General features: G+C 40.7%; 1 protein-coding gene across 1 annotated transcript in view; it reads left to right on the top strand.

Moving 5' to 3' along the window:
• CAPN2 (calpain 2) overlaps positions 1–27315 on the top strand; it is a 57672-nt gene extending 30357 nt beyond the window's left edge. The window contains exons 7-21 of the mRNA XM_054979864.1: positions 3993–4078; positions 6444–6518; positions 7250–7410; positions 8709–8878; positions 10479–10490; positions 11958–12169; positions 13539–13575; positions 15981–16046; positions 16224–16281; positions 16819–16883; positions 17677–17745; positions 19192–19270; positions 24056–24172; positions 25510–25568; positions 26352–27315. Coding sequence (XP_054835839.1) covers positions 3993–4078; positions 6444–6518; positions 7250–7410; positions 8709–8878; positions 10479–10490; positions 11958–12169; positions 13539–13575; positions 15981–16046; positions 16224–16281; positions 16819–16883; positions 17677–17745; positions 19192–19270; positions 24056–24172; positions 25510–25568; positions 26352–26375 — 1290 coding nt within the window. The 3' untranslated portion in view covers positions 26376–27315. The remainder of the gene's footprint in view (positions 1–3992; positions 4079–6443; positions 6519–7249; positions 7411–8708; positions 8879–10478; positions 10491–11957; positions 12170–13538; positions 13576–15980; positions 16047–16223; positions 16282–16818; positions 16884–17676; positions 17746–19191; positions 19271–24055; positions 24173–25509; positions 25569–26351) is intronic.

Here is a 27315-nt window from a genome sequence, read left to right as displayed (position 1 = left end):
TTAGATGTGATACTCACATTTCTGCAAATAGAACTGCCAAGTATTTTTTTCTTTGAAAATGGTTGTGTGGGATCCTGATTTGGTGGCCAGCTGTCCCCCACACTGTTGTCCTGACCTTAAATAGTTCCACAGAATTATCATCATCATCATCATTTTTATTACAGTACCAAGACCAATATACAAAAATTATGTTACGAAGCCACTTACACAGAATTACTGTTTGCGCCAGTGGAGAAGTACAAGGCACCCTTATATTGCCTATTTGTAAAGCTGTTTTGATTTGGGACAACAGTATATGGGGGGAACAGATGAACTGGGGCTTTGTGCAGCTATTTTCTTATGTCAGAAATATCAGAAACAATATTCACCAGCACTTCCTTAACTGAGCATAATGATGACTAATAATTTTATAATTTTCTCTGTTGGATATACCCTTTTAATCAACCTCTAAGAAGCACCAGAGGAGTTAGCCATGTTAGTCTGTAGTTGCAAAATAGTAAAAATTCCAGTAGCACCTTTAAGACTAACCAACTTTATTGTAGCATAAGCTTTTGAGAACCACGGCTCTCTTCATCAGATGCATCTGATAAAGAGAGCGGTGGTTCTTGAAAGCTTATGCTACAATAAAGTTGGTTAGTCTTAAAGGTGCTACTGGACTCGTTACTATTTAAGAAGCACCAGTATCTTCTTACTTTGCAAATCGTTGACCAATTTCTGGCAATTCCCCTTCTCTTATTTTGTCACTTGTCTCTAATTATTTGGTGCCCTTTTTGATATCAAAGTTTTATTTTCAGTTTAGTTAGGAAAGAAACCAATTTCAGGGTATTTCACCCATTCATCTACCAGAAAGGTGTTCTGGCGCCATGTTTCACAGTAAGTCTGCTTAAGATGGCACTGCAAACGGCTTAGATGGCCAGTATTGCTGGCTTCCCATCATGCACATGATGGTGCATCCCTGTAGGACATGAGACACTACAGTGCTATCAACAGAGCATTATAGCACCCAGCCTGCACCTGGATTAGATTGTAGGCAAAGTGGTGCATATTCAAGCATTGGAATACATTGCTTGCGGCCTGCCTCTGCCAACTCTGCTGAAAAAGATAGCTCATGGTTTTAGGAAAGGTTTGTCTGTGCAGCAAAGGATTAACAATGATAGCATAGTGGGAAAGGGGAATACAGAAAGAAAGATTATATAATCTTCTCTCTCTTCATTTCAACAGCTTTGAAAGAGGCCCAGAGTAATTAAGCTGGAAGCATCCAAAGCTGAATCTCTCGCTGGCTGAGCAGACTAATGAGCAATGGGCAGACTTATGATTGTAGCTGGCCTTGGATATTTTTGCTTTGGCATTTTGCTGTGTAGTCAGGAGAGAACATGCTGCTCTGATTGAGAAATAAGTAAAACAGAACAGGATTCTGCCTCTGACATCCCTCCAGGTTGCTCCAAGACGCTGCTTTGTTCCAGACCACTAACCAAGCATTACTGTGGATCTTTATTACCACTGTATAAATAATTGCTATAGTGCATATAATGAGTAGAGGCCTTTGCAGTCCACTTTTCATTCATCTTCATAACCATCCTGTGAATGGGTCACCTTCACTCTAAGGCTGGGAGAGGATCAGGACTATCTTGTGGGTTTTCATGGTAGAGAGCCAGTTTGGTGTAGTGGTTAAGAGCGCGGGACTCTAATGTGGAGAACTGGGTTTGATTCTCCACTCCTCCACTTGAAGCCAGCTGTGTTACCGGAAGTGGTCTCCTTGCAATAAATATGATTTGTGGGGGGAATTCGCAAGCAAGGAAGGAAGACAGCTATACGAGAGGCGGTAACTGGGATCTATCACCGGTGTATACCCGGTCTCTTCTGAAATAGCAGGTTCTTAAGGTCCCACAATAACTTTTATTAAAGAACAAGATGGCGTGCACATACACTCACAATTACAGGGTAAAAATAATCATACACATGCACACAGAGACCTAGGAAGTTTAGCCAGAAATTGGGGATAGAGAGAGAGGGAGCAATCTACCTATCCTGGAGAGGGGAGGTCCAGTCCGCGGAGAAGAGGGCCAAGGGAGCAAGAGGCTTGGGAAAGCCTCAAGGGAACAACGCTTATGGATCTGGAAGCATGAACGATTTGAATGGGGCCAGAGCTGTACCTTTATAGGTACAATGTGCCCTGAGGTGGAAGAGCCCACCTAGCCCTTAGAACAAAGGCTCCAGCGGTTAGTTCCTGGGTTAGAAAAAAGATTTTATTGCCGAGATGGGTAGCTGCCGGGGCATGTGAATACAAATGTAAAACTAGTTTTAGCACTGCACAAAAAGGATAGTTTGCTGATGAAGTCCACCAGAGCTAAGTTAAGTACTTTTAGGGAGGGACTATTCTCTCCCAGGAATGACTGTCTATACTTATGAATGTCATTTCATTAGCTCCTCAATCAAGGACAGGAGATCTCATTACAGAAGAAGGGAAAGGAATGTGCTAAGTGGGGATGACTCTGCGAGACCTTGTTGCACTGGGCACTGGCGGGGCTGGAGAGATAGTAAATCCAATTGCTTCTCAATCATTCTGCATTCCTGTGCAGCATTCCATGCATGCCATGTTCTCCCGGGCAGGATTCAGCAACTGCTGGAGGTCCTCTGGTGGCCAAACAGCTGCCATTTTAACTCCAGAGGCCTGAACATTTTTAATATTACAAGCAGCCATATATACAAAACTGCTATTAAAATGGCGGAGGCCAGGCCAACCGCTTACAGCTGGGTGACCTTGGGCTAGTCATGGCTCTCTGGAGCTCTCTCATCCCCACCCACCTCACAGGGTGTTTGTTGTGGGGATAATAATGACATACTTTGTAAACTGCTCTGAGTGGGCATTAAGTTGTCCTGAAGGGCGGTATATAAATCGAATGTTGTTGTTATAGAACAGAGGTTTGATCCCAGGGCCCAGTATAACACTGTCCTATGTACTGCACCAGATCTCATCTTAGAATTATTCACAAAGAGGCTGTTGGGCTGCTTCATTATATATGGATTACACAAGAAAACATAAATCCTAGCTTGCATTTTAAATTCTCAACCACACATTCTGATATTGCTGTTTCTAAACAGAGAAGGAGGGGAAAGTATCTCCAGGAAGTTTTTCCCCCCTTTCTTGCTTGCTTTCACCAAATACTTTAAAAGACAAAATACTAACCATGCAGTTTCTCAGAGAAAGCAAAAATTTTGTGTGTTTGTGTGCGCAACAGTGTACTTTTTAATCATTAAGCATCTCAGCCCAATAAAATATAATTCAAGTGACAAATGACCACTTACCAATGAGAGCTATTTTTGTTTTACAAAGTACATGTTTGTTTGTTTTTTAAACTTCTGGATCAAGCAGTTTTTCCCCAGTGCTTGGTATAGATGACATTTCCATACATGCACTGCAGTCCTAAGCACAGTTATCCCCTTCTAAGTCCATTAAAGTTAATGGGCTTAGATGTGTCTGATGGCACTGACAGTATGCTAGATCGTCTGTTGTATCCAGATCACATAAGGTACTTGTTGCATGGGAAATGCACTCTCAATCAGCTATATGCTCACATTATATGAATAATCTCGTACATTTTCCAGAAATGCAATTCTAGCAATTCTAGCATCACTGAGTTTGTGAGTGGCATCTAAGACTCTTACCCTTGTTATTTCTTTGTAAGGTCAGAAATTGTTCTTACTAGCAGAAGTCAGAAGCAGCAAGGTAGGGGATGGCATAAAATAGTTTAGAAAAACATTAACGGGTCAGATTGTGCATAATTCGACTACTGATCCGATGAAAAATTCTAGTTCACAGGAAATTCAATTTTTGATGTAAAAACCACAATTATGGGGCATTGACCTATTCAAATTGTATGCCACCTTGCTAAACAGAAAGGGAAGGTACAGTTTAAAAGTACTGGTTCCATCCTTCCTGGTAACCATAGTGCTGAATTTGATAATAATTTGATTTTATCTTATGCTACCAGGTGAATTTCCGAGGCAGCATGCAGAAATTGATCAGAATCCGAAATCCTTGGGGGGAAGTAGAATGGACTGGAAAATGGAATGATAAGTGAGTTTCTGTCTTTCGCATGTGTTCACCAACAGTAGTGTGTATGAAACAGAGTTTTCTGAGGGTGCTAAGAATCCTCTCTTAAAAGTCCCTGGTCATCTTGGTTTTTATGACACTTCTTATGGGGAAGCCATAGAAATTAAGACCTTGGGTCCAGTTTGAAAGCACATAATCCAGCAACTCTGCGGTAGCTAAGAATCCACAGGATTGGCCACTGCTTGTGTGGGAGACTTCCCAGGGAGCTTGTCTATGCTGCCTTGAGTTCCATACTGGAAGGGAAGTGAAATATAAATAATCAATTCAGATTTTCTCCTCATTTAACCAAAGCTTTATGTTGCAATTCATTCTCAGTTTATCCCATCTGAGATGTTTTTCAATGGCTGCATTCAGACATCATGTTTTATGAACCACAGTTTGATTTTAAAATCCAGTTCATCATGACACCTGAATGCAGACTGACCAACAAACAGCAGTTTTTTGTTGGGTACTAAACCAAAGCTCCTAAACAACAATTTGTAGTTGTACCTAGTTTGTTAACGGTGGCTGACAAAAGCTTGGATCCACTGCAATACTTTTGCAGAGGGAAGGATTTCCATGTATACAGTGTGACTTTCTCACCAACCCCACACCCCACTGCAGCAGCAGGAGCAGGGAGATGAGAAAAATCATACTCCACAGATAGAAATATTTCCATCTACAAAAATGGTACAGTGGATCCAAACCAATCTGTGGTTTCTTGCTAGCCTGCATTTAAATATTCAGTAGCAACTTCCCTCTCAAGCTCCTGGGACACAGAGTTGGTGGTACAAAGTAGCAGAAAAATCCAGCTGTTTCAGTGACATTCAGCTATCTGTGGTGCTTTCACAGGATGCACTCTTCACTTCCTCCCTAAGAGTGGCAACTCATAAACCGGACTGCGTAACTCTAACCTTTTCCAAAGAGAAAATGTCAAAGGCATTAGGACAAGTTATCTCACTTAATCACATTTATATTCAGTTTGCCAGCATAAGCAATAAAAATTGTTCCAGACAGACATTATTTCAGTGAAAACTGAAAACCCACCTAGTGCTCTACCATCCTCCCCATACAGAGAGCTCCTCTTTATATCATAATGAGAAAAGGAGGGGGAGAGCAATTAACTAAGCAAGTTTTGATCCCATGTTTCTTCTCAAGCTTCCCCCCCCCCCTCTATGAAAACAAGCTTAGTGAATGAGATGTAGCAGCAAGAAAGAAAAGAGTGAAGTCTGTTTTGTTTCAGAGTAAAAGAGTTTAGGGCAGGGGTGGGCAATTGTTTTGGCTCGGGGGCCACTTTGTGGGAGCGGAGGTTAGCAGAGGGCTGCACCTTTTAAAATGATTGCATTCATTAGTTAACTTTGCATTTCAGAAAAGGTATAAATTGTATCATAAAAATCAATAAATATAAATTAAATAAAATAGTGGTAGTTTTATTCAGTTTATTTATTGTGCTAATTTCATATCACGCACGGGAAGGAAATCTCGGTTTAAGGCGGATTTTTCTGACTGTCTTGGCGGGCCACAAAAAACCCTGTAGCGGGCCGCATGTGGCCCGCGGGCCGCAATTTGCCCACCCCTGGTTTAGGGAATACATTGAAGCAGGGTGGGACAGGTGATTGATGGTCAGCTTAGCTGACAGTAGCCTGGAGACCTCTGAGAAGGACTAGCTTGCTATAGGCTTCCCTGCCTATTTTCTGCTCCTTTATTGCAGCTGAGCAATAGCATACAGTCTGCATGCAATTATTTGCAGAAATAAAGATTTTCCAGACATTTTGGGGCTGTGGGGGGTGGGAATGGGGGACAGGGCAGGTTTGGGGATGGAAAAATAAATATTGGGAAAATTCAAACATGGAATATTTACTTCCTTATCAAATCTAAAATTATTTTTAAGAACATAAAATACATATAGTATACAAAAACATACTATGTTTGTTGTATGTCTGAAATTAATTAATACATTTATTTATGAATTTAATTAAATTATTAATTTAATTTATTAATATTAGTTTTTATCATCTGAACAGGACAACATAAAAGTTGAAGTTAGAAACCATAAATTTTGTAGTAAACAAAAGAAGGCTTATTTTGGGGCTTAGAAACAGCCTTCGTACAGCATTAAGGACTATCGGGAGTGTTTCCTCGAACTTTCCTATTTTTCTATTCAAAAAATGGGGAGGGGATCTGAATGTAGAAAGCATAATAATAAGGCCAATCAAAATCTTTATCTTGACTGTGTTCTGAGGTTGTCCTAAATTGGCTATACAGGTCTGTAGATGAATGCAGAGCCCAGTTACTGCTTTGGAGATTAACTGTAACATCAGGTAACTTGGCTTTGGTTCTATATTTATAGCTGTCCAAGCTGGAATAGTGTTGATCCTGATGTGAGAGAAAAACTAACCAGAAAACATGAAGATGGAGAATTCTGGTAAGGATGTCTTACTAAGGGGAGGAGGACACTGCTACTGCTACTGCTACTACTCCTACTCCAGTTAAACTGAATTACCTATGGTCATCCAGTACAGATTCTGGGTGTATAGATGTAAACTATTCAGCCTTTGAACATCTGGCTAGATGATAAGCCATCAGAAAAATAGAGGGAGGAAGTTGCGCCAGGGGCAAGACTAATGCTATAGCTTTCCAATACTTTTTGCCATCATGATGGATGATAGCAGTTTTGGCTTAATTGATCTGGAAGAGGGTGATAGGAAGAATCTGTAAAGAAGAAATCGATCCATTGTACATTGAATTAGGCACTGTGCACAACTCTCAATACTGTCAGATCCTTTACTTCTGGATTCTGCTACAGATCCTGGATCTGGGTGGTTAACTCTGTGTAACACTGATGGACTACCCCAGACCAATCCTCGATTACCACCAATGTGGTACTTGTTAGGCTACTTGACTCCTTGAGGCTTATGTGACATGCCTCAGCTCATTAAATGGAGCTTTGGTCAGCTAAGATTGGCTGCATCCACACATTATTGTATATTGAATTATACCAGTCATTCACTTCCAGGATTAGTTATACTGCAAGAACAGTATAGCAGTGGATGCACCCCTAAATCACAAAAGGGTGATCATTAATTACAGAAGCAAGTCAGGGTCATCCATTCTTAACTGAACTTTTGTGTTAAGTGCCTGACCTTACTTTCACAGGATGTCATTCAGTGATTTCCTAAGGCATTACTCCCGCCTTGAGATCTGTAATTTGACTCCAGACACGTTGACAAATGAGAAGTATAAGAAGTGGAGCCTAAATGTGATGGATGGGAACTGGCGAAGAGGCTCCACTGCTGGTGGCTGCAGAAATTACCCCAGTGAGTTGTTCTTTAAACAGCTTTTGCATTCGTTGTTTCACTGGTATTTTCCTAGCATCTTTCACCATCAGGGCTTCATTAAATTCTGTGTTCATAGATGCAGAGGAGTTAGCCGTGTTAGTCTGTAGTAGCAAAATCAAAAAGAGTCCAGTAGCACCTTTAAGACTAACCAACTTTATTGTAGCATAAGCTTTCGAGAATCACAGTTCTCTTGCATCTGACAAAGAGAACTGTGATTCTCGAAAGCTTATGCTACAATAAAGTTGGTTAGTCTTAAAGGTGCTACTGGACTCTTTGATTAAATTCTGTGTTTGGGACCATCTGGGTATGTATCCCAAATTTACTTCTCTGCCATTGAAAGATTTTTTGTATTCAGTATCTACTCTTGAACATGCAGTCAGTAAGCCCTATCATGGGCAATAATTTGTAGAAAATCTTGGGATGCTTGCATTTAGGGTTTCCCCCCCTAGAACAGTGCCATCTCTTATGTATGACAATAAATCTGAGATGAGGCTGTGACTCAGTGGTAGAGCATATGCTTTGCATATAGAAGATCCCAGGCTCAACATCTCCCGTTAAAAAGGGTCAGGTAGTAGATGACATGAAAAGCCTCTAATTGAGATCCCGGTGATCCTGGGGTAATCAGGCCTTCAAGCTTTTCTTCATTAAGTAAATTCAACCCATATAACTCTATATTTGGACAAAAAATAGTGCACAGTCCTGGTATTTTTCTCTTTCTTTTTCTAAGAATCAACCTCATACTGAGTACCAGGAGGCAGATACTGATGCTCTGCATGGGTATTGGCAGGCAACTGAAGCCTCCATCTAAAACTGGCCATAAATTCTGGGTCTTCCAGGAATTTGGTTCACAATATAACATTTTCACCCAGGTCTTCACTGCAATGCAAAGGTTCAGAACGAGTTGGTGGTAGAGAGTGCCCTCAAGACATAACTGAGTTATGGCAACCCCTGGCAAGGTTTTCATGGCAAGAGACTAACAGTCATGGTTTCCCGTTGCCTGCCTGGATCTTCGTTGGAGGGCTCAATACTAACCAAGGCCAACCTTGCTTAGCTTCTGACATCTGATGAGGTCAGGCTCTCCTGAGCTATCCACGTCTGGGCTCAAACGGAGTTTCATGTACTCATAACTTATGGAAAAATTAATCCTAAAATACATCCTTAATGTGGACATGAAAATTTTAGATGGAAGGACTATGTTTCCAATATACTGTAAGCCAGGATCTGTTACAAAATGGTATGAATTGATCATGTTTCAGTAACATCCTTTGTTTTGTCAGATACATTTTGGATGAACCCACAATATTTGATTAAACTTGAGGAAGAAGACGAAGATCCTGATGATCCTGAGAAAGGGTGCACATTCCTAGTGGGCCTGATTCAGAAACACCGCCGGAAGCAAAGAAAGATGGGGGAAGATATGCATACCATTGGCTTTGCCATCTATGAGGCAAGCTCGTTTTTTCTTACTTCCTTACAAACTATTAATCAAATAAAGACTTTTAAGGTGGGGGAGATGAAATAAAATGCATCACAAATAACTTTCAAAACCATACATTCATGAGCCTCCTCATAGGTTGGACAGTGGGTGTTTCTTTAACACAAAAGGCCAGTTCACAAATGCACACCCTTCACTGATTTAATTACAGTGTTTGTAATAAGGAACCCCCCCCCCTCCCTACTCTAAGAGGTAACATATTGTGAGGAGTCACAAAGGACTGTTGTTAGATAGTCTGCAATTTCCATTAGGGACTCCTAGAAGAAATATCAGTGAATGACACCTAGAAAAAGACAGTTTCAGTGGGTACCACTTTAAAGACCAACTATTCCAGGGTAGCTGTTGTGGGTTTTCCGGGCTGTATTGCCGTGGTCTTGGCATTGTAGTTCCTGACGTTTCGCCAACAGCTGTGGCTGGCATCTTCAGAGGTGTAGCACCAAAAGACAGAAGTCTCGCAGTGTCACAGTGTGGAAAAGATGTAGGTCATTTGTATCTACTCAGGAGGGGTGGGGTTGAGCTGAGTCATCCTGTAAGAGTTTCCCAGGGTGTGGAATGCTAATGGCGGGAGGCTTCACTGTATCCTGAGGAGGTTCTTTTGCATATGGATTGGTACTTGATGTGCTAATCTTCTCTGCAGGGCTATTGTTGGGGATAGAATGTTTTGTTAGCCTGGTGTTTTTCAGAACTGGAAACCATGCTCTGTTCATTCTTAAGGTTTCTTCTTTCCTGTTGAAGTTTTGCTTATGCTTGTGAATTTCAATGACTTCCCTGTGCAGTCTGACAAAGTAGTTGGAAGTGTTGTCCAGTATTTTGGTGTCCTGGAATAAGCTACTGTGCCCTGTTTGAGTTAGGCTATGTTCAGCCACTGTACCAATCAAGTACCAATCAAGTACCAATCCATATGCAAAAGAACCTCCTCAGGATACAGTGAAGCCTCCCGCCATTAGCATTCCACACCTTGGGAAACTCTTACAGGATGACTCAGCTCAACCCCACCCCTCCTGAGTAGATACAAATGACCTACATCTTTTCCACACTGTGACACTGAGAAATCTCTGTCTTTTGGTGCTACACCTCTGAAGATGCCAGCCACAGCTGCTGGCGAAACGTCAGGAACTACAATGCCAAGACCACGGCAATACAGCCCGGAAAACCCACAACAACCATCGTTCTCCGGCCGTGAAAGCCTTCGACAATACATATTCCAGGGTATAAGCTTTCAGGAGTCAAAAAGCTGATTTTAGTATTAACTTCTTGTATGACTGCAAATTCATGATTGTATATAGTTTAATAGTTTATTATTATAATTTTTAAAAATATATATATTGATTTTAAAAAGAAAGAAAGAAAAAGCTCATACCCTGGAAATCTAGTTGGTCTTTAAGGTACTAGTGGACCTAGGAGACCCTAATCTAGAAAAAGCCACACTCTCTAGCTTAACAAGAAATAATGTAAGTCAGGCTCATCCCATTTAAATTAGAGCTATGGCTGAGGAGAGTTATGTAGCTGTTGGTCAATTTGAAAATGTAATTCTCTTTTTGCTTTTCCACAGGTACCTCAACAGGTATGTAATGTGCGTATTATGTTAGATGGAGCCCTGTGTCTCTAGCCCGAGATACCCTGAGCCAGGGGAGTATTTTAAGCACTGCTATATATGTGATTTTTTAAGATACCAGACTTATATGTCATTTTCATAATACAGATTTTATATCTTTCACCATATAAAAATCAGATAGAAATAATTAACCACATGAGGAATTCAAAATGAGCAATAATGTGTCAGAAATTCAGATTCACTTATTTATTATTGTTATTACAAATTATTATAACTATTATATCTAGTTTAAAAATGTTTAAAATACTGCCCAAGTCCACTATCAAGTGCAGAATATCAGTGAGAATCTTACTGGGTAAATTACATCATATATGGCCAAATAATAGTCAGGTGCTTCAAGCATTACTTTAGTAAAACTGTAATAAAAACAGCCTTGAAGTAATTGCCAAAACCAAACCGCAATGTTTTAAAACAATTACAGTAACTATTTTAATTTATTATTACCCTTAAGTGTTATAATTGTATACAATATTTTATATCAATGTATAAAAAGTGTGAATATTATTCAAAAGATTAAACAATTTTTCTTAGATATATTGTGGTTCCCAAGGATACTTCAAGAAGTTTATTTTGTTTCAAATTAAACAAACTGGCTACCACAAACAAGCTTAACAGATGGTAATAGTTGCTTATTTCAAATGAATTATGTAACATACCCTTTTCCTATCAAGTCATGTGCTTTCCACAGCCTAACCTATCCCATCTCCCATTGGGAGATTCTGTGGGGGGCAAATGGGAGGAGGAATGGGGTGAACATATAGGGCCCTACAGCCACAAGATTTAATTGTAAAGCAGTGGACAAGGCACAAGAGCTGAAGAGCTCTACTTTCTCTGGGCTCACATCAATAAGGTGCAAAATGTTTTCAGATCCTTTCATCCTTCTGAAGCAATTAATTTCAGCCTTTTCACATCTCTGGTATTTGTCTACTATTCTCAGCACAATAGTGGGAATCACTATAGATTTCTTCCCCCTGCGCCCTGCCCCCCCAGTACTTTGACTCTTGGATTGTTGTAGTGAGTGTTATCATGGCCAGTAAGAACTGATAGGCTTGCCATTTTCCACCTGTGGGCAATCCCTTGTCCATGAAAAATTGACTAGCTGCCACATTCTAGAAATTATCCCATGGTAAGGACCATAGAGATTGGGGGGAATTCCTAGAGTGTCACCCAGACATGATGTCACATCCTCCCCAGGCACCGCCATCAAAATCTCCCAGCATTTGCTCAGGCAGTGCTGGCAACTGTAAGAAGAATCCTTTTACATTAATTGAAGGAACATGTTCCATGTTATGATATATTCCCCTTTCTTGTACTAATCCTGTATTCACAAATGTTTATTTAATCTATATAGCATTTTACTGTTATCTCTTCAGTACTGGAATAATACTATTGGTTATGTTGCTTTCTCCTTTGAAGTTTTCTGGCCAAACCAGTGTTCACCTTAACAAAAACTACTTTCTGACAAACCGAGCAAAAGAGCGATCAAATACTTTCATCAATCTCCGAGAGGTGCTAAACCGGTTCAAGCTCCCAGCAGGAGAATACATTATTGTACCATCCACTTTTGAACCCAACAAGAATGGAGATTTCTGCCTCCGAGTTTTCTCTGAGAAGAATGCAGAATCACAGTATGTTCTAGTTTTCCTCGTTTCCTGTTTTCTTTCCTTGGCTAGAATGACTCAATTGATCTGGGGAACCATGCCACTTAGGGAATACAAAGTTGTAAGCCATCCATTTGGAGCTCTCAGCTCCTATAAGAAAAGTAGCTGCTGTTGCTATCTCTGTCTAAGCCAGAACAGTTGATTAGGTGGGCCAGAGGTTCTAAATACACAAATTTGGCTCTGTGAGGGCAGTTAGACTCCAAGGTCCATTGAGTCGTCATGATTTTTTTTAACTCCAAAAATTAGGAACTAGAAGGGAACTAATATTTCAACTCTGTGACCACCAAACTATCTTTGCATCTACAGGGAATAAGTGATAATGTGTGCCAAAGCCTTCCGTTTACATTCTTCTGTTATCAGGCTATGCCTCTGGTTACATCTATGATTCTTAGTGGGGTTGGCAACCTAGAGGCCTAGAGATCTTCCAGAATTATAACTGATCTCCAAACAACAGAGATCAGTTTCCCTGGAAAAAACGGCTGCTTTGGAGAGTTATACCTCACTGAGATCCCTGCCCAGGCTCCATCCCTAAATCTCCAGAGTTCACAACTGAAATTCATAGTCATGTTATAGCATGCCACTCAGAGTTAATTTTCAGGGTCATGTAAAAGAATTCTAAAACTATTTTTATCCAAATGGTTTAGCGTGACTTTTTGGGTGTTTATATTGCTTTTGGGGGGCAGAAATGTTTCAAGCCTCTTGTGTATCCCTCCAGACAAGCTCTAATAGAAGCAGTTTTATTATACATATTTCCTGTGGATTACTCTAAGAACAGTTGTGCATTGCATGCTTCTTGGTCCTGCTCCAGTGCACCACAACCTCACTGAAAGCTTGCCGCCCATTTTTGTAATAGCTTAGGTGATTAGTGTCAGACAAGGATTGGAGACACTTGGGTTCAGATTCCAACTTAGCTATGAAGTTCACTGACTGACCCTGGGCCAGTCACACTCTTTTAGCATAATCTAAGATGAAGAATAGAACCACAAATACCATTCTCAGCTTTTTGGAGGTAGGTTGAGGTTATGTAATAGATAGGTCAAACAGAAAACCTATTTCTGCCACTGGTTTGCTCTTTCTCTGGGTGGGAACTAATTTTCTTAAAACGTATCTCCATGAAAGTGCAAATGAAATTAGTTTCTTCCTTGGGCTCTGATCCAGCTTTTGTGTGTTGTATAGCACTGATGACCCAAAATGGAAACAGGCTTCCATCTTTTTGCTATTAAGCTCCAAATGATAATTGTGATATTTTGTGATCATAGTTGTGTAGCTAGCTTGTAACATGAAGATAAATATTGTTGACTAACTTTCTTTAATATTGATTCCTGTCTGTTTTTAGAGTTGTTGACGATGAAATTGAAGCCAATATTGAAGAGGTATGCTGCCTAATTGGATATAAGCTGTTTTATGTTGTAGGCAGATTACTGAAAACATTTTCCTCTGGAATATGCTTTTGCTTTCCATGCTTGCTTTGTTTTGAAACAACTGCAGAACATGCACAATGATACATTTCCCTAAAAATGAATGGCCAGTTTCATATATCCATACCTAAAATAGTATTGCTTCACCATTCTGAATTTCCCCATTCCAAACCGTTACAGAAGCATTACCAGTAAGAGGTTATTAAAAACTAAGATCTGAAGTGTTGCACTGGGGTACTGTCCCTATCAAAAGCCAATCAGTTTGGAGTGTGAAAAGAAGGCATGTGATTCTGCAACCATGCTTAAGGCTAGCGGATTGGTAGTAGTTAAGTAATTGAGCTACGATGCAACACTTTTTGTTGGTTCAAATCTCACTACTGCCATGAACTCATCAGGTAGCCTTGGGTAAGTCACTTTTCTCAGCCCCAGCATCCCAGCTGTACTGTGGAAATAATACCACTAATTTTGTTCACCACTCTGAGGGGCACTAATCTGTCCAGGATAGCAGTATACAAATGAAATGTTGTTGTTGTTGGATGGGAGAGCTTATAGGAACCTTATATATGCTACTATGAGTTCCATGATGGAAAATCCTGTCCAAGAACAATCTTCGTATGTTTAGGATTCCTCAACCAGTTATCTAGTGAGTGGGAACATATTCAAGGAGTTAAAACACTGGACACTTCTTGCTCTGTAAAGTTAAGCATGTCCATAAGTTTTATCACAATGTAAGCCCCATCCGTTGTTTTTTATTTCTTGACTCTGAGCTTTAAAATGTTATGCAAAGCTTGGTTTTGTTTTAAATCATGAAATGGTGAAAGAGTTTATTCTGGGCACACATCTCTCTCTCTCTGAATTGCTTTTAAACACTTCCACCATGCATGTGTGTTATGTGCTGTCAAGTTGCCTCTGAACTATGGCAACCTTATGAATGAAAGACCTCCAAAACATCCTATCATTTATTGAGCCAAGCCATCTCATTTTAGGTCTTCCTTTTTTCCTACTGCCTTCCACTTTTCCTAGCATTACTGATTTTTATTTATTTATATTCAATTTATATTCCGTCCTCCCCACATCAGCAGGCTCAGGGTGGATTACAGCGAAGTTTAAAATCATATTTCATAGTATATACTGTTTAAAACCATAAAACATCTTAAATACATGGATTAAGATACGTGTGTGTGCATGCGCGTGCATGTGTGTATATAAACACAGCAGCACACAATTTAGGCGACCACCTTTTTAGCCATCTCCGGAGTATTTTGGCAGGGAAATATGGGAGATGGAGGTGTCACTAGTAGGGAGGGCATATCTGTACTCCCCTGGCTAGGGGGCAATGCCCGGCATCAACCATATGCCTTGCGGAACAGCTCTGTCTTACAGGCCCAGTGAAAAGCTAATAAATCTCACCGGGCCCTGTTCTCATTGGACAGAGTGTTCCACCAGGCTGGGGCCAGGACTGAGAAAGCCCTGGCCCTGGTCAATGCCAGGCGGGCCTCCCTAGGGCCAGGAATCTTTAATAGATGCTTATTGCTAGAGTGAAGAGTCCTCTGGGGTTCATATGGGGAGAGGCGGTCCCACAGATATGTCGGTCCCAGTCCATATAGGGCTTTATGGATTTTCCAGAGAATCTTGTCTTCTCATAATATGACCAAAGTACAATAGCTTCAGTTTTGTCATTTTAGCTTCTAGGAAGAATGCAAGCTTGATTTGATCTAGTACCCACTTATTTGTCTTTTGGGCTGTCCATGGTATCAGCAAAACTCTCCTCCAGCACTACATTTCAAATGAATCAATTTTCTTCCTGTCAGCCTTCTTCACTGTCCAACTTTCACATCCGTACATAGTAATGGGGAATACCATAGTTTGGATTATCTTGATCTTGGTTCCCAGAGAGACATCTTTAAGGATCTTATCTAGCTCCCTCACAGCTGCTCTTCCAAGTCTCAGTCTTCTTCTGATTTCTTCATTGCAGTCTCCCTGTTGGTTGATGATTGAGCCAAGGAATAGAAAATCTTGAACAATTTCAATTTCCTCATTGTCACCTTTAAATTTGTGGAATTCCTCAGTAGTCATAGCAAACAGCTAAACTGGAGTCTCCCCTTGCACTGTTCGTAATTTTAACATTGCAGCATGAGAGAAGCATCCTGCGTTTTATTGGAGGACTTATGTATTATTCAGTCCAAACAGAATCTTAAACCAGGCCCTGATAGTGCAAATTAAATTTTAATACACTTCTCCAGCAAGAGAAAAAAAGACATTTATTGTAATCCTACAAAAGAAATCTGTTCACTGAAATACATGATGATTAATGGGGGTAGAGTCTTCCCTATGTTTCTGCCATTCATTCCTCTTTGTAGAAAGAACTCACTGAAGATGAAATTGAACCAAGTTTCAAGAAACTGTTTGGACAGTTAGCCGGAGAGGTGAGTGGTTTGGTTATCCTTATCAATATCTCTTTAAAAAAATGGACCATCACTAGCCAAGGGTCAAATTGCCACAATGTCAGTGTAAATCTCTGCATGGAAAAATGTGCTCGTCATTGTGACCATATTTGACGCAAACAGTTCTCTCAGTGCTGTCTTTGCCTTTTGTTTCTACAGGATGGTGAGATCTCAGCCTTTGAACTGTGTACTATTTTGAGGAAAATCATGGCAAAACGTAAGTCCTTGACTTCTTTATTTGAAGTCAGTGGTTGTGTCACAAAGTGATGTGGCAGACCTGACTGACATACTTGACTCTATCTAGTAACCAGTTTTAATATGACCTTCTGTAAACATTCAGATCCAGTTTGGTGGAGATCATTGCTCTCTCTAGTCCCACATGGAAAAGGCCCCTAAAATATGTCATTAAAATTAGCTTTTCTAACCACAGAGGCCACAAACTTCATACCTCGGCTGAGGTTTTTTTTTCTATATTTAAACTGAGAATGTATTTAAAAGTTTTAAATACACCTTTAATAAAACATGGTTTGCAAAAATTAAAACCGAATTAAAATATCGCCACAGAATATAAACAGCAGTGAAAAGATAAAAACTTAATCTCTAAAGCAAATTAAAACAGAAGGTTTTTAACTTGCATTGCTTTATCTTCACAAACCATCCTCCCCCCGCCCTTTCTTCTCCAGCTGTGAGAACAAAAGAGAGGGGAGGCAGGCTAGCTTTGTGCAAATAATAAAACAACTGTTTTCCATTGCAGGCCAAGATATTAAATCAGATGGCTTCAGCATTGAAACATGTAAAATCATGGTTGATCTATTAGACGTATCCTTCAGCGTATTTTGTTTTACTGCATTTTTCTACTTATAGGGCTATTTATAATATATGTCATATTTTTAGGAGATGCTGGGAATTGGTTAAAATGGGGAGGGGCAAAGGGTAACTAGAGGGAAAGGGGTTCTTTTAATGCTTTTAAAAGTGATGTTTTTATGACTATTTCCTCGTCTTTCCTATGAAGCCTCTGGGTCCTTACCCAGAAATGTGATCAAGTGCATAACTACACTTGCATGTAATCATCCTAATTGATTTCTTCACTTTATTTGGATGGGTATTGTAATCCCATGAATACCTCTTTTAAATTCTTTGGATGTGAGTCCCTAATAAAGTGGAACAGATGTTATGTAGAGCTTGACTGTGCAGTGTCTCAGGGTGACAGCTGTCCCCATGTAGATATCTGTAGGCTTTCAGTATAAGGTGGTGCTTATGTGTCCATGGTTTCCAGAAAATGCACCTATTGCATGAACTGGTCATTGCTGTGGTTGACGGTGGTGAAAATGTTTGTAGCCTTGGTGGAATCTCTTGAGAGCATCTTTTCCAACATATCTCAACATACTAGATAAACTGATAGGTATTGATGAACCAAGCCACTTGAAAGGATATTGTACAGTGTATAAAACTAATCTAGCATTCAGTGTTAGTCTTTTGAAGAAAGAATATAATGGAATTTCCCAATAAATGGAGGCAAGAGTCTGCTTTTCAAAGATTTCCTTTGCTAAAGGAACTTACTTTAGATAAATGTTTTTGCCACTTGAAATGGGCACTTCCTTAATAAAAACAGACTGATGGGAGTGGTAAACTGGGATTGAAGGAGTTCCATGTACTTTGGACAAAGATTCAAAAATATCAGGTAAAAAAAAAACTTTAAATGAAATCAGGCAGGACACTGAAGGTGCCTAAAATTTATTGTGTCATAAGCATAAGCTACATCTACCTGCCTACTTCATCCAGTGGTGGGGTAGTTGTTAGGAGTGTCAGACTAGGATCTGGGAGACCCAGGTTTGAATCCTTGCTCTGCCATGGAAACTTGCTTGGTGACACGGGCCCAGTCATACTCTCTCAGCCTATCCTACTTCACAGGGTTGTTGTGAGGATAAAATAGAGAAGAAAACGATGGAAGCTGCTTTGGTTTCCCAATGGGGAGAAAGGTGGAGTATAAATGAAGTAAAATAAACCAATAAATCAGATGCATGAAGTGGTCAGGATAGTTGGTGGACTCACATAAAACTATTTCCCTCCAACTGTATGTATATAAGATGAGAACAAGACATATTTTGATAGCAAAGATACAATATGTTGAAATAAAAGAACCTGGTGAAAAGTTTAAAGCTTCACTGGGAATGAGGCATGCTTAACCTTGGCAAGATCCAGATCAGACTTTAAATGAAACCACAAGCACTTTGTAAATATGGCTTTCTATACAGCATGGCATGAACCAGTTTGGAGTTCACTGCTAAGGGCAGTGTATATTCTGTCATTTGCACAATAAAAGTCCAAAAATGTGATGTTTACAGCATTTAGCTTCCTAAGAACTGAAAGAAGGTATGTTTTTAACTGCTGTTACTTCAGCAGTCAGCTTGAAAGAACATGGGAAATGCATACAGAAATTTCTGAAGCTAGATGTGTTGCAGAAGTAGATTTGCAGTGGAAAATTTATAGAGCTTCAGTGCTGTGCCTTACCCCTCCCCATAAATAAGGGAAGAAGTCTTTTGGCCTCTTATTTGACAGAGTGGCTATATATATTTTGAATGGATCTTGGCTATACAAAGCACAGAGGCATTTAAAAACTTCCCCATTCACAAACAATGCCATGAACACAAGGACAAGTCCAGCTACATTTTCTCTGGGACAAAATAAAATTGTCTCAGAATGGGTTGCTTTCGATCAAGGTGCTCATATTCATGCTTCCCCTCTGCCTTCTGATATTTCTTTGGAAAGACTCAGACTATCTAACAGCCATTGCAGCTATGCACTGAGCAACTACTGTTAGGAGTAGAAACTGCAACCAGGCTATGTATATATGTGCAAAGGGCAGTAGTGGTGTTCAGCTAGACCAGCATTATTAGGCTGCAACTTTATTAGGTTGTAACTTTCAAACAAAAAGAATAGCTCTTGAAGTTTATCTAAGGGAAACTGCCAGAATAAGAGGGCAATTAAAGCAATGGGAGTAGTCAGTATTTTACAGTTTATTCTTCTATAAAGCTGAAAGATTACTTTGTTTTTAGCTGTTTACTCTGTTTACTTATTTACTCTGAATTCCTGTCAGGTTTATAACTTGGGGTTTTATGTTGTGCAGAAAATTTACCGAGAAATAGACGTAGATCGTTCTGGAACCATGAACTCCTATGAGATGCGGAAAGCCTTAGAACAAGCAGGTACTTCCAAGACTCTGTTTAAGTGCTTCAGTTAATGCAGAAAACAAAGCAACAATGATGAGCTTCTTTGCATCTGAGTTCTGCAAGTATATGAGCCCGTCCTCTGAGATTTTCCCAACGCTGCTGAAATTGTTTGCTATGTGTTTTCACATGAAGGACAAAGAAGAATTATTTCAATATCCTTAAGTATGCCTCAGTTTATACTTTATATAGCATCATTGCTGCATTTTACAAAATCAAACAAGAAAAAAGGCAGTTCCTGACACAAGGAAATTTAAAACAAAGTGTACTACGTCCCATTCTGTGCCCACAGCTCACAGGAAAGATCCATAGCTCTGTAACTATCCCTCAGCTAAGCATTCAGGGAAACACTGGGCTTTTGGAGCACCTAAAATGGTTCCCTAAACTCCCATCTTTGTTCACGTTGCTGACACCTGTTTGTTGATTGGCTACTTCAGTGCCCATTTCCCCCTTCAATTTGGTCATCCCCCTAGCAACAGTGGCTTCACCTCTTAGCAAGACACTTTGCTAGATGAAGGCCTCTGGGAGCAAATAAAGCCAATTCAGAGTAATAAATACATGGTCCTTATTCTGAATGTGTGAATACTTCAGCTCCCATTTGACACTCTCCTCACCCCTCTGAAAGTTACCCAAAATGGGCTGTTGTCAGAGGAAGCAAAATTGTAAAGGAAAAAACACACTCATTTCAGTTCATCTCTACATGGATCCCAGTAATCTGGATGTGTATGTCTCCTCTATCCAGAGGAGTTAGCTGTGTTAATCTGTAGTCGCAAAATAGTAAAGAGTCCGGTAGTATCTTTAAGACTAACCAATTGACAAAGAGAGGTGTGGCTCTCGAAAGCTTATGCTACAATAAAGGTGGTTAGTCTTAAAGGTGCTACTGGACTCTTTACAGTTCTGTCTCCTGTAGTATCATCCAGGCATCTAATTTTCTAATAGAACTATACACACAGAGACTCCATCTTATCAGCAAGCTCAAAGGATGAACCATTTGCACAAAAGTTTTTTGCACGGAGTATCCCTTATCCATCTATGATTATGCATGCAGAAGCCTGCTTTCCACATGTGTATACCACAACTGGATTCAGGCAATATTATATAGAATGCAGCCATTCTGTCAATGCTGTCAAATACAGCCATGTTAAAAAAAACAATACGTTTTTGAAGTTAGGTAGATCTAGCTATCCTAATTATACATGTGAGAATTTGCTTTTATTTAAAAGATGCTAAAATTATCACTCTTTTGGGAGCTGTGCTGACTGTTAATTAAATTTCTTTGCATAACTTGTCGTATATGGCTGTTTGCAGATTTAGGGCATCTTTTATTTATGAGAATTAGCAGCCATTTAACTGAATCATTTCTACACGCAAAGCTAACTAAACAAAAATGGTGCAAGCAAAGGACATTCATCCAAGAATTTTCACCCAAATGGCTCAGGTTTTTCCGGGGTGAATTGGAAGTGGTGGATTATTATGAGGATGAAAAAATAAAGGTCTTCTTGAGATTATTTCTATGTTTTGTATATAAATAATCCTTTCTTTTGCCAAAAGCTGATGTGTACAAATGCCAGTTTAGCTAGGCCTGTAGAAAATGCATAGATTTTTCCTTAATTGCTCCACTCAGTGGTGAAAAAGAATGAGTGTGGCTATGTCTTCACCACACATTGCAGGGACAACACAACTGCTCAGAAAGCTAATGCAGAACCCAGAGATCCCAGTCCACCAAGCTTATTTTATTTACTTCATTATAGCCTGGCTTTTTCACTGAGACTCAAAACAGATTACATTATGTAAAAAACAATTCAGTTGAACAGCACAAAGCAGGCATCTGGTAACAATGCAATAGGACTAGAATTATAGCAACTGGTAAACAGTGCAAGCAGAAAACTGTCTAAGGCTTGACATATGTAAGGAGGAGGCCCTATTCCACCATATTTTTAGACATTTTTTAGACATATACTGACCAGAAATTTACACAGAACTGTACAGTGTACACTGTACACTGAGCATATGTAGGTCAGCACAGCACTTTTGCCTGCTCTTGGAAACTCTGGGCCGGCCTGCGGCCATATATTTTTTAGACATATACTGACCAGAAACTTACACAGAACTGTACAGTGTACACTGTACAACTGACCCGGTCAGTTACCGCCCAGTTTCGAACCTCCCGTTCCTGGGTAAGGTGATTGAGCAGGCGGTGGTAGAGCAGCTGCAGGTCTTCCTGAATGATTCCTCATCCCTAGATCCTTTCCAGTCGGGCTTACGTCCAGGACATGGGACGGAGACATTGCTGGTCGCCTTGATGGATGATCTCCGTAGACAGCTGGACCAAGGCGGGTCGGCACTGCTGATATTATTAGATCTATCAGCAGCATTCGACACGGTCAATCATGACCTGTTGGTCCACCGCCTTGCCGATGTGGGGATTCGAGGGACAGCTCTGCAGTGGTTTGTCTCTTTTCTCCATGGTCGGGGACAGAGGGTGGCACTAGGGGAGAAGTTGTCATCCCGCCACCCGTTGGTGTGCGGTGTCCCTCAAGGGGCAATACTTTCCCCTCTGCTATTTAATGTATATATGCGCCCCCTCGCCCAGCTGGTACGGAGTTTCGGACTTGGGTGCCATCAATACGCAGATGACACCCAATTGTATCTGATGATGGACGGACGGCCTGGCTCTGCCCCAGATGTCCTGGAACGTGCCTTCGGAGCTGTGACTGGATGGTTGAAGCAGAGTCGGCTGAGATTGAATCCCTTGAAGACGGAGGTCCTGCAAGTGGGTCTAGGGTCCATGGGTGTGGGACTCCGGCTCCCTGCTCTCGACGGAGCGCTACTTACGCCGGTGTCGAGAGTGAGGAGCCTGGGGGTGGTCCTGGATGCTTCCTTGTCTATGGAGGCACAGGTTGCAGCAGTTGTTAGATCCTCTTTCTTCTATCTAAGACAGGCTCGACAACTTGTCCCCTACCTATCGACCCATGACCTCACAACAGTGATCCAGGCAACGGTCACCTCCAGATTAGACTACTGCAACTCACGCTACGCAGGGCTTCCCTTGGGCTTGATCCGGAAACTGCAGCTGGTTCAGAATGCAGCTGCACAGGTGGTTGCTGGAGCACCAGTTATGGCTCATGTAACACCTATCCTCCGTCAGCTGCACTGGTTACTGGTTGAGTACCAGGTCCAGTTCAAGGTTTTGGTGTTGACCTATAAAGCCCTATGCGGACTGGGCCCAGCATACCTTCAGGACCGCCTCTCCCCATATGTTCCCCGGAGGTCGCTTCGATCAGCCACTAAGAACTTGCTGATGGTCCCTGGCCCCAGGGAGGTCCGCCTGGCCTCTACCAGAGCCAGGACCTTCTCAGTTCTGGCTCCGACCTGGTGGAACTCTCTGTCTGAGGAAACTAAGGCCTGGCAGGATTTGTTATCTTTCCGCCGGGCCTGCAAGACGGAGATGTTCCACCAGGCATTTGGTGGGGGCTAGGCTGTCCTCTCGCTGGCCATACCACTGAAGACCTTCCACCACCCATGCAGGACAATACTGCATTTTAATATTTAATATTCTACACCCGCCAATTTTAATGGTTTTTTATACGATGTTTTAATGTTTTTATAATGTTTTTACTGTTTTTAATTTGTTGTCAAACTGCCCTGAGCCCGTCTGACGGGGAGGGCGGTCTAAAAATGTAATTAAATAAATAAATATTCAGAGTAAAACTTTGGTTCAGGCATCATGCCTGCAAGAATTCTTTCTAGGCCTGTTTGCTGAGAGGGGCACAGCCAGTTAATTAGCTGCACCTGCAATCCTATCTTTCCTAAGAAAGTGGCCTTGAGAAGATCAGTGCCTAGCACTGCTCTCAGCTCTAACCATACTCCCTAAACTTTCACTCTTAGGTAATGTCCAATTAAGTAACGAGCCCTGGTTGGTTCCTTGAGTGAGCTGATGGCCCCTACCACTTTGAAAAAGCTTCAGTTTCTGGGCAGTTTCTCTTTCCACTATTCTACCTCTGGACACTATTCAGTCCAGTCATGACCAGCTATGCTACCTTGTAATCACTGCCAGCTACCAGCTGTGGAAGAGGAGAGCTTCTAGCTCCATGCCAACTCCAGGATGCCTAGAGTGAGCTGGCATGGATGGACTGCCTTGGAACCAACTCAGAATGTTTAGACAGATAGCCAGCAAAGTAGAAATTTTAGCTAGATAGCACATAGATAGAACATAGAATTAGTTTTTGCCTTGCCTAAATGCTTTTATGAGCGGTTTCTGCCTAGCACAGGCTCCTATGTTCTCTTCCTAATAAATCCTTCTATCTTTTACCAGCCTGTGTCCAGTGTTGCTTGCTAAGGAGGTACACACACTCCAAAAAGAACCCAGAAGCAAGGGTGCTTCAAGCTAACGACCAGAGCTCTTAGAGGCTCCTAGGAGTCCTGTGCAGTCTGGAGAACCTGCAAGGATGGGAGATGAGAGGCTCTGGGTCGACACAACAGACCATAAACAGTCCTGAGAGCAAATAACAAGGACAGAAGATGGTGCAGTTATGAGTGATAGACCACAGTTCTGTCCCTAGCACTCGTTTCTACTGTTCATTCTGATCTCTTTGTAAAAATGCCCTCTGGAACACTTGTTTTTTGCCTTCTGCAGAATTATACAAGTGTGGGCACCTTCTTGACCTCCTCAGGCAGAAGTCATTCTACAAGGTTGCATTTGTTTATCTATTCACTGTGCTCAACTCAAAACTGTCAATAAGATTGCCTTTTCTTGTGTTTTAGGCTTCAAACTGGATTGCCAGTTGCACCAAGTCATTGTAGCCCGTTTTGCTGATGAACAGCTGATAATTGATTTTGACAACTTTGTTAGGTGTTTGATCCGACTGGAAACTTTATTCAGTGAGTATCTCATCACCACTAATCTACATTTGGATCTCCATCCTAAAACAATATGATTTAATTTAGATCTTTTTTCTTACTTGTTTCCAATGCTGTTTTTATACAGCATGTTCCACTGTAACGTAGGCCATTCTTTCCTCTGACTAACCCTTCTGCCATTGGCTCACTGGGCCCAATTGCATAGGAAAAACTGTGGGGTTTAGAGGATAAACTATTACGTAAATTTCTATGCACCTGCAACCTGGAATGAGGAAAATAATGGTTGAAATTCAGAATAACAGGCTCATTAGGTAACCCTATCATGCTTCTGCTCATTTCAGATTTGGATCAGAAAGGAGGATGCAGCCACACTGTGGTTGTTTCCCATACCAGTCTCACTCTACCCTTTTGGTATTGGGGGGCAGATGCTGGAATGGAAGACTTATCTCCCTATATGGCCCAGATCATATTTGGACACATCTAAGTTAATTTTCCCATGTGCCCAACTGGATGCTATACCACAGAAGCAAAAGCACAAAGTATCTTAATGAAAGGCAGGCACCATCATGACCCTTCTTGCTGCATTCCAGCTTAATGAATGGACTAGCTGCTCCTGTCCACTGTTAACTACAAGGACTGGAAGGAGTTCCAGCTTAGGATAAAAGACCATGCTGTTGGGCTCAAAGACAGGAAGCAGCCAAAGCAGGGCTCCCAATCCTTCACAAGGCAGGTGCATATAAGCACAAAGCTACAATATATGGAATGACTTGTGTTGTAAACATTTTGATGACCTTGGGACTTTATTTCCTTATATTTCCTACTTGTTTGCTTTATTTATACCCTGTCTTTCTCCCCAATGGGACCTAAAGTGACTCACATCATTCTCCTTCATTTTTATAGTTCATACTGAAATGTTTGTTACTTTGATCCCAGGGCAAACTAGACATGGGAGATCTCCAGAAATATAATTTGAGAAAGTTGCTGGGGGGAGGAAGAAGTGGATCAGGGATACTGTGTGGGTTAAGTCTTTCCCCAATGACCATTCCTTTAAAGAAATCCTCCCTCATATTCATGGTGTTAGATCCAGTAGGGGGATGAAAAGACAGACATAGTTCACGTACCAGGCAAAATTTCTCTTAGACAAACGGCATGGGGAAAACATTAATACTCGACTGCTATGGCCCCAAAGCATCCCCACCCCCAGCTGCTCTTTGAGCTTAAATAATATTTTGGGAGATCCAAGTAACCACAGCACCAGATTATAAATGAAGTAAACACACAAATAAAACAGTTTGGGCTTCAGGTCACTCATTGTCTCCCTCTCCCTTTTTTTCTCCCTTTTTTCTCCCTCGTAACAGAAATATTTAAGAAATTGGATACTGAGAAAACTGGAACCATACAGATGAACCTTGTCACTGTAAGTGAACTAGCCTGTTGACACTGAACAGCATAATTTTATCTAGTGATAAATCCCTTTTGGAGGAAAACTTCCAAATCTAACCTTTTTTTAATGAAGCCTAGGCATTCCCTAAGAGGAAAGTGGGATATGCATTGCTGTAGTCACCTGTTTAAGGCTGGGGGCTAGATTCAGTCCTCCCTCCAACATGCTATCTGTAACTTCAGGCCACTGCATAATCATCTGCATGTGATCAGTATCTTTTTTGCATGCAATTGTTCAGGACCCAGATCATCCTTAATGGTATGAGGAGGCACATGAAGCATTTACATGCAAATCCCTCCTGGTCAGATGTGGGTATTAAAATGAACTCTTGAACACACTCATCTCCCCACAGGTGAGGTTTGTGTATTACTTCTTCATACACAATAATCCCTCCCATTGTTACAGTAGATGCAGGAATTGTTTGTGCCCTTGCAGTCACTTCAGTTGTCAAAGGCCTTTTGTTTCAAGTGCACCACAAGGTGGCAATAACCCAAGATTGCCAGAGGCTGAGGTGGCCACCAATTGATACACAGTCCAAGCAGAATGCTGCTCATCCTAGTTTTCTGTAGCACTTACCTTGGAAAATCCTGGAAACCACAATGCCCAGAGTTTCTCATTTAGTCCCCGCTGTTTGCTTCAAGTAGCTGTTCTGTAGGCAGATCATTTTCTTTTAAGGGGCATCATATTTTAACAAAATTTATTGTGAGCATTAACAAGTGTATTGCAGAAGCTTGTGACATGTTTCTCTCTGTCTTACAGTGGGTATGTTTTACTATAATATGAACAAGCAACAGTTCTTAGTAGAAGACTTCTCACGGGAACATTAATATTAATACAGAATATGCAAAAAAACTGCTATATTTCAAAACATTGACTTGTGCCTTATATTTATGAACAAACCTGCTGAGGAAAAAGAGCATTGAAAAGCAAGATTAATGCACAAAAAGTTTTTTACCATGTTAATGTCAGCGTACACACTTTATGTTATTCTGTTTTATTTGCTTATGCTGCTCTAAGTTTGCCACAAGAAGGAAATGTATTTTTAAATGAATGTTCAATGTCTTTAAGGTCCTGGTGAGCAGATGCTACTTTTATGAAATCAGTGCAACCTATTTTATTTAATTGCCAATTCTAAAATCCTAGAAGGTAGCATCTGAAAACATATTCTAATACTGTGCAATAAAGTAAATTACATGTTGTAATTAATTTACAACTGTTATTTTTCACAGGACCATTTGCTACAGTGATTTCAGCACCAACTGAAATCAAACTCTTGTACCAATATTCAGTACTTTATAGAGAACTCCACTGCCTTTGTCCCTCAAACACATGATAACTGTATCATGTATCTCAAGTCACACCATCCTTTGCCTTTTCTATTCCTCAAAAAAAAAATTAAGCCTTGAACCTCTTGTAAAAATAAGTGAAAGAAGCCATTTTACTATACAGCTAATCAGATCAAGAATATGTTGGCCCTTCTTCTGATCATCATGCTATAAAGATCCATTTCAGCAGTTCTGAGACTATAACAGCAGTTATTTATAGTTATAAAATGTATGCTTATAGAAAATTATGTACATGTTATGAAATAGCCTGACAACAATGACTTAGAAACTCACATTTTCTATCTAATACAGGAGATATCTAAAACAAGATACCAAATTACCTGCAATAGTGATGTTCTAACTGTTGATAATGGAATAAATTCCTTGGGATTACAGTG

The sequence above is a fragment of the Eublepharis macularius genome, chromosome 1 (assembly GCF_028583425.1).
Source record: "Eublepharis macularius isolate TG4126 chromosome 1, MPM_Emac_v1.0, whole genome shotgun sequence".
Taxonomy (NCBI): domain Eukaryota; kingdom Metazoa; phylum Chordata; class Lepidosauria; order Squamata; family Eublepharidae; genus Eublepharis; species Eublepharis macularius.
Note: the sequence above shows the minus strand (reverse complement) of the source record. Positions and strands in the feature narration are given on the sequence as shown.